Source organism: Wolffia australiana, chromosome 5 (genome assembly GCF_029677425.1).
Source record: "Wolffia australiana isolate 7733 chromosome 5, ASM2967742v1".
NCBI lineage: Eukaryota > Viridiplantae > Streptophyta > Magnoliopsida > Alismatales > Araceae > Wolffia > Wolffia australiana.
The window spans coordinates 22,415,472-22,427,581 of NC_135839.1; the positions used below are offsets into that span (position 1 = coordinate 22,415,472).

The 12,110-nt window shown below is 43.0% G+C and overlaps 2 protein-coding genes across 2 annotated transcripts; one reads left to right on the forward strand and one right to left on the reverse strand.

Annotated features, from left to right (window-relative positions):
• The first annotated feature begins 5,859 nt into the window (after positions 1-5,859).
• LOC144703915 (plant/protein) lies at positions 5,860-6,403 on the forward strand. Its single transcript, XM_078576209.1, has one exon. The coding sequence runs from the start codon at positions 5,900-5,902 to the stop codon at positions 6,281-6,283; it is 384 nt and encodes a 127-aa protein (XP_078432335.1). The 5' UTR covers positions 5,860-5,899; the 3' UTR covers positions 6,284-6,403.
• Positions 6,404-7,694: 1,291 nt separating this feature from the next.
• On the reverse strand, positions 7,695-9,871 carry LOC144703916 (BIIDXI-like protein At5g11420). Its single transcript, XM_078576210.1, has 3 exons — positions 9,705-9,871; positions 8,826-9,323; positions 7,695-8,562 (listed from the first exon to the last, which is right to left on the reverse strand). Exons 1-3 carry the CDS (start codon positions 9,775-9,777, stop codon positions 8,024-8,026), a joined length of 1,110 nt encoding a protein of 369 aa, XP_078432336.1. The 5' UTR covers positions 9,778-9,871; the 3' UTR covers positions 7,695-8,023.
• Positions 9,872-12,110: the final 2,239 nt, after the last annotated feature.

Genomic DNA, 12,110 nt, shown 5'->3' on the forward strand with positions numbered 1-12,110 from the left:
TCCTTCTCATATCCTTCAAATAGAAATACTTTGAACACATGCTTAAAGATTATTTATCTCCGTATTACAATCTCATCATAATTTACTAAATCTGATCATGTATTCATAGACTTCATTTTACGTATCACATGTGCACTATAACGAATATGTTTTATTAATAAACATGGAACGAGTTATGGAATTTGTGATTGGTTTGTGGGCCACATATATTTCCATAACCAACTACTCCCTCCCAATTTCCCTCCCCACCCCAGGTGGCATACTCCTACTCCCCTCCTCCCCCAGACGCTCTGTATTCTTCTTTTGACCCTTTTTTCTTCTTCCATTATTATTTTCTTCTTCTTAGTTTTGTCATTTTCTTTTATTCTTCATAATTTTATTTTCTTCTTCTCCTTTTTATTATTCTTATTTTATTCTTTTTACTTTTCTTCTTCTCCTATTTTATATTATTATTTAATACATTTTCCCCTTCTTTTTGTCCTTTTATTTTATTTTTCTTTTCATCTTCCATTGTATTCTCTTTCTATTCTTCTTCTCCTCTTTTTATTATAATTTTGTTCTTCTTTTCTTCTAAAGCTATTCATATTTCAATGTTATTTTATTATTCTTCTCTTTTTTCTTTTTTCTATTCTCTTTTTCTTCTTCTTCTCTTGATTTTCCTATTTCACATTATATTTTATTTTCCCTCCTGTTATTTTTCATCTTCGATTCTTATGTTTGCTTACTTCTTCTTTTATTGTTATAGTCTTCTTCTATTTTTATTTTATTCTATTTTTCATCTTCCAAAATGGAATTTATAGATTACTTTTCAATATATTTTTCCTTTTAGGAAAAGTCCATTTTTTAGATTTCTTTGGGTTTGACTGGTCAACATACGGGGACTGTCACCGGACAAAAATGGATTGGAACCAGACCAAACTTTAAGAAACATTTAAGTCCTTCCTAAAAATGTGGATCAGAAAAGGACTGTCAAACACTAGGCATCAGATCACAACATGGTGATTTTGAGAAGATGAAGCTGAGGGCCAGCATAGCATCTTCTGAGAGAAGCTTGTCGCATATGTGTCTCCAGGTGTGGTTCTTCTCTTCTGGTTTGTTCCTCGTGTGATCCTTCTCTCATTGTTTCTTTGTTTCTTCCATTATTAACCTCTATTGTGCTCATTGAGCATCCTATTCGAGTAGGTTATTTTTCTCCAATCAATGTGGGTTTTGCGTAATCTCATCCCTATACTTTTGGTGCATTCTTGATCTTGTGGAATACTTATTTAGGCCACCTAAGTTAATATCCTCAACAAACTATTGAATCACAACACCATACAAGTTGCGTTGCAATATATGTTGGATATAGCTTGGATACTCAATATGTTAGACGCATATAAATGGCATATTTGTCTGATATTTATTTTATGATTTAATGAAGTACGATGCTCTTACAGTTCCTAGATCGCATTGGAGATATATTTTTTAAAGGCCTCTAAAGTTTGTTTGGAATCTAAAGCCTTCGATATTTTGATTCATACATAGTATGTATCGAGACGATGCCTTCATTTGCAGCGACTTCTACAATGATCTCAAATATGAAGCTAAAACATCCAATACCATGAAAAAAATACCAATATTGTAAAAAGTGGATACTGAGCATGAGAATACCACTAGTTAAATTATATTTAAACAAAAAATATTAATTGCATTTTTAATTAACATTATTCAACTCAAGAAATATTATATGCTATATTATATGAGTCAATCCTTTTAGTGACAAGTCAAATCAATTATGATTGATATAAATATTTTACGAGTGATATGATTCCAAAAATTTTAGGGGTCTAAGATCAAACTTTCAACACTATTACTATACATTTTAAATTGACTTTTACCATAACAACGTTGATATTGTACTAAGTTCATTTTTTTTTAATTACATAAGTTTTTTTTCAATTAATGTCTAAATTTTTACTAGATTGTATAATTTGTTCATGGTATAATGTTAATGTATACATTTTAAAATTGTTACTCATGAATTACCTGTAGATTTAATAAATTCCATTGTAAATCATCAATTCCACAGTCATCTAACAACTAATGCAGGCCATTTAAAACATATCCTTTCGATATCAGTTAGCATGTTATTTTTATGAATAAATAAATATCATTAATAAATTTGCATTCACTTACTTTTGTAGGCTATATAGACTTTGATGCAGGTTTCAGAATACATCCAAATTATTTGATTATTTTTTTTGTTAGGAATTCTATTATGTAGGAGTAGATATTTTTATGCATTTTGAAGCCATTTTCAGACCATATGATCAATGGGATAAAATTAAAAGAAAATTCTGGGCAATGCCGAGGTGATGCTTAAATCAGTGAGTAAGATAATTTGGTGAGCACTAAATTCTCTTCTATGTTCTTTCTGTTCCTAAATTTCTTCTCTTAGATCTGACCTTCTGAGGAGACTAGAAAGTCAAATATTACATCTGATAAATATTGGTACATTTATACTTAGAAATGGACATTGTGACATGACGTGGGATGATAATCCATGAACATGTGCCCCATACTATAACTTAAAATCCCACTTGATACGATTGTTTCCATTTTTGTCTACACATTTACCATCATCCAACCAGCTTTGCGACCACAGTTTGTAATTCCAATTTTGCAAACTGCTAGCTTGTTACTTCAACCCCACTGGACCGGATTCAACAACCTACTAACATGCTGTATTGACCTGTGGTCTGGTCTGCAGATTTAATAAACCTATAAATCCTAAAAGCACAGAGGCAGTCATATAAACACACATGTATCCAGGATTGTTGTGAATTGAGCATCTATGGAAGATGACATGAATATTCCAGTTTAAGTGACTCTAGGGTCTACGTTGCATATAAAAATCGTTTTCAAATTGGTTCCAAATGCCGAAGCATTCTCTCAGGTTTTTACATTGGTTCACTTTGTTGCCTTCAGCAAGCAGTTCATTTTTCTACATAATAGTAGACGTATGAATGGCAAGTAGTTGTGATTTATTCTAGTTGATAAAGTGGTCATGATAAAAATACATTGACTCGATATAATGATGCCATTTAGATAAAATGTTTGGATGAAATTGGAAAATATAAGATAAGATACGTCTCAAATTGGGCACTATATGTCTCTCAAACTGACATAAATTAAGATACTTTTGACTGAATAATCCATATTTTATCAGGGATAAGTCTACTCCAGTGGATAATCCATCGCACAAATTTCTTCAAAAAGTTGAATTATGCTAAAGGCTTCTTCAAAAACAGAACCATCATCAATCCCCCTAGATCATGATATTGAAGAACTTAATGGATTTTGAAGACTCCCCCATTATCACTATATTTACAATTCTGGATAGATGTTGAAGTCTCCACCTGGACCTTTAAAGTTGGGCAACGGAGTTATGGGTTTAGCCAAGGATGCAAGTTCTAAGAATATTGAATTGACGATAGGCCCTTTCAGCCTCTTTACGATGTTTTTGAGATACTAAACATCGATTTCCTTGATGCAACCAATTGACTTTGTACACTTACTAATGACTTGAATTTATAAATAATATCCTTCCAAATTATTGACTTGCCCAAATGTGAAGAGGCTTACTATATCCTTCTCCACTCGGTGCTTACATCTTGGCAAGCTTTCCCTTAATCTTTCCCGTATAGCTTTCCTCCTCTCTCTTCCCTTCTCTATCTTGTTGTTTTCTTTATTTAGCTCTCTTTCTCTCTATCTCCTTCTCTCTTTCTCACTCTCTCTCTCTTATTGCTTCTCTCTATCTCTCTCTCTCTCTCTTTGCTTCTCTCTATCTCTTTCCCTTTCTCTCCATCTCCCTTTCTCTCTCTATCTCCTCCTCTCTCTCTCTTTGCTTCTCTCTATCTCCCTCTGTCTTTGTTTCTCACTCTCTCTCTCTTTGCTTGATTGCTTCCATCAATCTCCCTCTCTCTTTCTGTCCATCTCCCCTCTTCATTTCTCTTTATCTCTCTCTCTCTCTCTTCGCTTCTCTCTACCTCTATCTCCCTCTCTCTCCCTCCCTCTATCTCTCTCTCTCCACTCTGTCTCCCTCTCTCTTTCTATCTATCTCCCTCTCTCTCTTCGTTTCTCTTTATCTCTATCTCCCGCGCTCTCTTTCTTTTTCTCTATCTCCGACTCAGCCTCTCTCTCTTTCTTGCTCTCTATCTCTCTCTCCCTCTCTGTCTCTCTCTCTTTCTCTCTTATCTCTTTCTCTCTCTCTCTCTCCGTCCCTCTCTCCGTCTCTCTTGGATTTGCTCTGACCACGGCAATCTCACATCCGACCGGTTTCCACATCTTCCGGTCTGTGGGTGGTGCGAGGAAGCACGCGGACTCGAAGACCGAGTTTTCGGCTCGTGCCTCGTGGTTTGGGCGGTGGAATATCGCCGACAATCACCCACCGTTCATCGCGCATCCAACGGTCCGCTGCAAGCGAAGAGCCGTCAGCACGCAGTATTATCGGGCCAACGACCGGGCCCAGTAATGACCAACCCAATATTGCCACGTGGATTAACCACGTGCCACCCCGACCCGTCGATAGACGTGCGACAAACGTGCGAGCGGATCTCGCTCGTGCGGTTGGGCGCATGTGCTAAGCTATTGTGCGAATTTTCGCACAGGAATTTCGCACACCGCACCGCCCACCGCACAGGGGTCTGTGCGGTGCGAAAATTCCACATTGTGCGAATTTCGCATCCCCTGCCCCCCTACCCCCCTCCCCCCCGTCTGCCGGTCGGCCCGCCGCCCGCCCCCCTCTAGCCTGCGCCCCTTCCGGCCGCCCCCCTGCCTCCCCCTCCGGCCGTCACCGCCCCCCTCCACCCCCCTGCCCCGCCGCGCCGCCCCTCCTCCCCTGCCCCACCGTGTTGGCCACCTCCTCCCCTGCCCCCGTGTTGGCCACCTCCTCCTCCTCCCCGCCGCGCCGCCTCTCCCCACTGCATCCCGCGCGCCGCCGCCCTCTCCCCCCCCCTGCCCCGCCGCGCCGCCGCCTCTCCCGCCCGCGCCCCCTCCGGCTACGACCCTTCCCGCCGCCCGCCCCCCCGCTAGCCGCCCCCTCTCCAGCCCTCCTCTGCCGGCACCCCCCTACCCCCAAACCGCCGCCTTCCCTCGTCGCCGCGCCCCTCCCCCGGCCGACCTCCGCTCTCTCTCCGCCCTCCACCCCTGGCCGCCGCCCCACACCACCCCCTCCTCCCCCACCCCCCCGGCCCCCAGCCTTCTCTCCACCCTCCTCCGTCGCGGCCCCCCACCCCCCGCCGCGTTCGCCGCCTTCGCCGGCACCGTCTTCTCCGGCGACGCCGTCTGGGCGACGCGGCGGCGCCGCCGTGGGCCGCCCTGGGCGTCATATTATTTTTAATTATTAATTATATTAATAATTAAATATAGCAATTATACCTCTTATATTAAGAATTAAATATAGTTATTTTATTTTCCAAATAGCATTTAAAATCTTTTTTTAAAATCCTTATAAATGAGCGAATTTAGTGCGATGTGCGGTGCGCTTTCCCGCACAAAAGCGCACTGCACACCGCGCAGGGCATTTTGTGCGTGCGAATATTCGCACACTCGGTGCGAATTTTCGCACCGCACCGCACGACCATCTCTACCCGTCGACGATGGAGGGAAATATCCCAGAAATAGCAGGCTCCGAGTTTCGACCGTTGGATCCGGATCTCGAGGCGTGGATCTGGATCGGACGGTCAAGATAGACAACGGGGAAAAAGCGCGGGGGTGGAAAAAGCGCTTGAATTAGACCGTTGCCACGTGTACACGGCTGTCCAAGCCTTATCCTCCACAATAACGTTGGGAGTCGTGACTATAAAATGGGGAAAGTCGCTACCCCTAGAGAGAGAAAGATTTCTACAGAGAGAGATTTATGGCTTCCGCTCCTCTTCTCTCCTTCAGGCCGGCGACGCTGCGGACCTTCGCCGCGCCCGGCGATTCCCGATCTGGAAGAAAACCGAGCCGCGGCGGCGCCGCCGGCGGAAGCTGGTGGTCGCCGCTCTTCGGATGGTCCTCCGAGGCGGACTACATCGACGGATCTGACGGCGGCGCCGCCGGAGACGCGGCGGAGAAGGCTTCTTCCTTCGGCACGACGGAGACGAGGAAGAACGCAGCGCGTCGCGTGGCCTTCACCGACGATAAGGCGCGAAGACTGCGGATGATGACCGCGGAGAACTCGGCGTTCCACGACATCATGTACCACTCCGCCATCGCCTCTCGCCTCGCCTCTGATTTCTCCTCCCTATCCGAAGACTAGGTTGGATCGCGCTTTTCTCCTCGATTTCGTGGAGCTCGCGTAACTATATTTTTGCAATGTTACGAGTGAAGTTCTATTACGAATGTATGAAAAACGGAGCTTATCCGTCCGCTTGTTCTACGTGTTCATCTCGGGAATCACGTCGCGATGCGTTAATCTGGCGGAAAATGAAAGAATCTTGGCGGATCTGCCTCTGTAGAAGGGATTATCGAAGAATATGAAGAACGCATATTCGCATTTAGGGTTTGATATTTGGACCTTGGACGATATTTGGGCCTAGTCGGCTGGGCCAGATCTGGGCCGACGGTCAAACCTGACTGGGACAAGAAATTAATTATTATTTTTAATTTTTTCTGCCTCCTGCTAGCGATGCAGTTAGAATTTGGGTGATCAAAATTCAAAAGTCATGGGCATTTTAACCCTCTTTCAAGTTATAAACTTGCCACTCAAGTTATAAATTTAGGTAATCGCCGCTCCGAAAGTAGCGCCAGTTTTCGAACATATGTATTTAAAGAATATCAGTCATCCGTTCCTTAAATTGTACCGCCGTTGCACTTTAAAGCTCGAGCGGAAACTGTAAATCATGTATCTATTCTTATGATCTTATTTTATTGCTTCACGCTAAATTTTACAGTTGCGTGTGTACATTCCCGAGTTTCTCATTGAATATTGCTTCAAAATTTCCTTGATTTTAAAATTTCTAAGCGTGATGTATTTGGCTCCTTCGAAAGATGTGTTCCAACTGATTCATATATTATTGAGAAAATAATAACTCATAGAAAGGTAGATAGTGGGCTGTAATTAAAGTCGTAGAAACTTATAAGACACTCATTCTTTAAGGCTGGAGCAGCGAAATGACACCGAAGCAATGCTATGTTAGATGGTGGGACGATAGATGGAAGAACTTTTTTCTTTATGTTAGGTTTAGGTCTTTATTAAAACCTATTGAGAGTATCAATAAATAACATTATGCAAGGTGTAGGTCTTTGATAAAAACCTGTTGAAAATTCAAGTGGAAGAACAATATGGAAGAACTTTTTTCTTTGTGTAAGGTTTAGGTCTCTAGTAAAACCTATTGAGAATATCAATGGAAGAATATTATATTCATTAATGTTCTTTAATTTAAATATTATGTAAGGTTTAGGGCTTTGATAAAACCTATTGAGAATACCAATGGAAGAACATTAGGTCTTTGATTTATATATTATGTCAGGTTAAGGTCTTTGATAATACCCATTGAGAATACCAATTGAAGACCATTATGTAAGGTTTAGGTCTTTGATAAAACCTGTTGAAAATATCCATGGAAGAACATTAATGAACTTTTTTCTTTGTGCAAGGTTTAGGTATTTATCAAAACCTATTGAGAATATATAAGGGTTATATAAGGGTTAGTCCTTTGATTCACATAGTATGAGAGGTTTGGGACTTTGATAAAACCTATTGAAAATACAAATGGAAGAACATTACGTAAAGATATAGGCCTTAGATTCATATACTATGTCAGGTTAAGGTCTTCGATAATACCTATGGAGAGTACCAATGGAAGAATTATGTAAGGTTTAGGTTTTTGATAAAACCTATTGAGAATTTCAATGGAAGAATATACTGTAACGTTTAGGCCTTTTGTATGGATTTCTGTTTTACGAGTGAGAATATCCTTTTATAGAAGAATAACCGTGGAAAGAGGGGGTAATAGTAATGGGTGGGAGAGAACTGGGGAGGATCGATCGGGGGAGATCAAAGAAGGCGGCGGGAGCGGTGGATGGAGAGCACCCGCACGTCGTCGACGACGGGGCCGCAAAGAGAGCTCAGATCGTCGTTCCTTGTGTGGTAGAAGGTGCTGAAGAACATGATACGAGAGCGAGAGCCAGTAGCGGTGAACTCGAGGACAGCGCGCTTGAAGCCACCCTTGCCGGTGGACTGGTAAGGGACCTTCGCCGTTGATCGGTCGGCGAAGGCCTCCACCACCATCGAGCCCCGGCAGGTGTTGTTGGCGTCGCCCACGGCGAAGCTCAGCCGGTAGTTTCTGCCCGGGACGGTGCGCGTGATCTGTACCAGCGCGCCCTCCCGGCCGGCCAGCAGCTCCACGGCGCGGCGGCCCTGCGGCGCCGAGAAGTGCGCGGCGTCCACGTACTTGACGGCCTTGAGCGACTCCACGATCCAGCCGGGCAGCGGGCTGTGGTCGTCCTCAGTGATCGGCGGGATAAGAACCCCCCACGGCGTGTCCGGGAAGACGTAGGGCCCCTCCTCGAAGTCTCCGTTCTTCAACAGGTTCTCTGCGCGCAGAACATCACACTGTTCAGATTCAAGCTATCGTTACCTACTTACATTTGCAAGGACGCCAGCTTTCCTCATAAACATCTGTCATTCATTCGCGTTAAAAGAATATACGTACGTTTAAAAATTGGGCCTATTCTATTAAGGATAATCGATAATCGATACTATTAAGGCCAAAAGTTAAAGGGTATCGAGGAAAACGAGGAAAAGAGGAGATATTTGGAGGATATCTATTGATTCTGGACTCAGGAGTAGATCTTACGATTGCTGGCTCGGGGAGGGTGGAGGGCCTTGATGGCGACGGCGTCGAGGAGAGGCCCGCAAGCTGGGTCGTCTTCGACTCCGGGGTTGTGGATACGAAGAGAGGACTCGGCGGCGACGGCCTTGAATGCCCAGGCGTAGGAGTCCCAACCGTTGCTGCTGTACGTGGTCTGGATGGGCAGCACGCCGGAGTCGCCGTCGACGGAGATGTTGAGCCTCTCCTGTTGCCCGCAGGTTCGCCCGGCGCTGAACGTGATCGAATAGAACTCGCCCGGCGTGACCTTAATAGTTTGCTTGATGGATGCCTCGTTGCCGAGCCGCACCGCGAAGGCGCCCTGCGGCACGACGAGTAGCATATCGCCCTGCATGTGTCCCGCCTCGATGTACTCCACGAAGCCCGAGATCTCCCATCCCGGCACTGCCCGCCGTCCGATCACCTCCGTGCCCCTCAGATCCGACTTGTTCGGCCCCCGCTCGAAGTTGCCGTTGTCCAGCAGCCCTGCCAAAAATTCAAACATGACCCAAGTTATGGCCCTGTGCGGCGCATTTACTCTCTGTTACAGTTATGTTCTAGCAGTCATGTCACCGATAAGATTACAATAATGCGATCTTCAAACCCAAGATCCCGCCAATTCTTTTTGGTCTCTCGCATTTACTGCAATTTAATGGACGGACGCTGCATTGGCGGCAGCGAAAACCCTTTCGGAGGACGAGGTAACCGAATAACGAGAGCGACGAAGATGAGTTTTAGAGCGTACGCGTTCGTCTTCTCCGGCAGGCTAGACAAGCTAACAGAGTTATCGCTTCTACCACAGTGCGAGAGAGAGAGAGAGAGACAACGCGAGAGCTTTAACAGTTTGGAGAATGGTGAAAGACGTACCATCGGAGACTGCGAGAGAGACAGTGGCGACAAAGCCGAGTAGCACGGCAGCAACAATCACGACGGACTTCATGTCCAGAACCCGTCAATTCAGACGAGGGAGAAAGAAGAAGATGGAGACGACGCAGACCAATGACGACGAAGGAATAGGTTGGCGGTGCTGCGAAATTATATGGAAACACCGTAGGAGATAATATGCTCTTCAATGCGAGACAGTCGGTGCCGGATGACGTCATTTGCCGAAGAAATCCACCACACAGCATATGTGCTTGGCCCGCCTCTTAGATTCCAGCTCATGAATACATGAAAATTCGAAGAGCGCCGCGAGGTGGGACGTTCATCAGAGACACGCCATGAGGTGGGCCTGTCACTCTCTGTCGTCAGTAGGTGTGGGCAGAGAAGTGGACGTAATCAAGGCAGCGATAGGTCCGGCGGCTATACTTTTGGCTGTGAATACGTCCCCTGGAGGGGATGGGCCATGCCCACAATCCATGCCTGATCACATGGCTTGTTTTACCCTCTCCGGATTCACTTGTCCATTTTCGTGTTTGTGATGGACTGCCAGGTTACTAGTATGTTGACTTATACCAGCTGGAGATCACAGTTGAAATGTTAGGCATAAGATGAATGTTCAATGGGTTATCGCGAATAGTGTCTTAGTTCCCACCGGCAAAGCTGAACGCTGGATGGTGAACAATCTGATTTCTTATTTCTTTATCCTCGTGCATTTCGGCTTTAGTCAAAACAGCTGCAGGTGTAGTTAATTGACATTCTCAACTGAACTGATGACATCATAATGATAAGCATGAGAGAGATTCGACAAGTATTAGAACAAAAACATAACCATTCGTTGTCATGAGGAAATATTTAGACTGATTGAGCGATCTCTTCAATATTTTCTAGACAAAAAGATTTGATTTTGAAAATTCGTGATGACGCAAACAAGTGGACACTGTTGTTCTAACCTACTTATTTCCATGAAAATGATGATATATCCATGTTATCTAGCTTCGAAAATTACATCTGTTTCACAATGATGTTTAAAGTTTCTTCAAAATTCTTGTACTTTCAGAATGTTCTGATATCAGGTTCATAGAGGAATTAATTTCACAGAACATGACATGTGATGACATTAATTAATGTAATGACATATAAACGCTCAAAATCATGATCAATACCAGACGTGTCAAAGCATGAAACCCAGACCAAAGAAGACAACAAGAAATGGAATACATTGAGGGGAAGTATTTTTTTTATAAAAAAAGGATACAAAAACCTAAAACGATGTGGCGCCGGCGAAGATAGAGGATAGAAAGAAAGTAGAGAAAGTCAATCGCCAGATTGAGAAAAATTTTAGATTCAATATTTGATGATATAAAAGGGGAATTGTGATGAAATTTGGATAGTAGCTTTGCCCTTTTATAATGGAGCTCCTGACTCTGTAAAACTATTTGAATTTGCTCCTACATTGGTTGGCCTTGTTAAATGAAATGAGTTTGAGATGTATCTAGTTTATTTTTATAATTCGTTTCAATGAAGTTTGAGGTGTTCCAATGAAGTTATAAGACAAAAGAGAGGAGGAGCCCATCCTGGAATAGTAAATTGCTTATATCGGGATCTAAGGCGTGTCCCTGACACTTACATTGTCATCTTGTTCTTAGTGGCTCCATTTAATTAGAACCATTCATCTCATCCATCCAGATCCAGTTTATCCATCTGATCCACTTATCATCAATTTCATCACACCATTTATGATACATCCACGTTCCCCCTAATGTATAAATCAATTTTATATAAAATTTATCATTACATACATATCTAACTCAACTCATCCTCCATCTCATCCCTTCACCAGTTTCACACACTACTCGTTCTTGTCTTAAAATATCTCCCTGAATTCTATACTTTCTATCTTTATAATTTTCATATAAATATTTTGAATATTTATTCTTATTAACCACCACCTTCTTGTATCATCATTTTACTTCTCCCTATCTCTATCTCTTTTAGTATATAATATCCCTTCTCTTCCCTTGATCATCATTTAAAGAGAGATTAGATCTCTAAAAAATTTCCCTTTTGTAGATGCACATTGCTCAACATTATCTCATTATATCAAAATGTGTTGTCCAAACCATGTATTTTTGAGAAAAAATACAAGGCTTTGAGAAAATCAAAGCTACTTAAAAGTAAACCTGTTCGAGACAAATTCATCGAGCTAGACATTGGGAGAGATCTGTCTTAAGGTCATCCCGTTCCAAGAAGATGAACACAAAAAATATGAATAGCACTTTAAATGCAAAATGCCTCCTGAACTTGTTTGATTATCCTTTATTGGGACTCTTCTTGAAATAGTTATGTAGGGTTCTTCAACAGTTGATTGTCCAAAAAGGATATTCAAAACAT

Coding starts and splice junctions, on each gene's coding strand:
- LOC144703915 (XM_078576209.1), top strand. CDS start 5,900: ATGGCTTCCGCTCCTCTTCTCTCCTTCAGGCCGGCGACGCTGCGGACC.
- LOC144703916 (XM_078576210.1), bottom strand. CDS start 9,777: ATGAAGTCCGTCGTGATTGTTGCTGCCGTGCTACTCGGCTTTGTCGCC. Junction 9,324..9,704: donor CTCTCTCGCAGTCTCCGATG/GTACGTCTTTCA, acceptor AATTTTTGGCAG/GGCTGCTGGACAACGGCAAC. Junction 8,563..8,825: donor CCCTCCCCGAGCCAGCAATC/GTAAGATCTACT, acceptor TTCTGCGCGCAG/AGAACCTGTTGAAGAACGGA.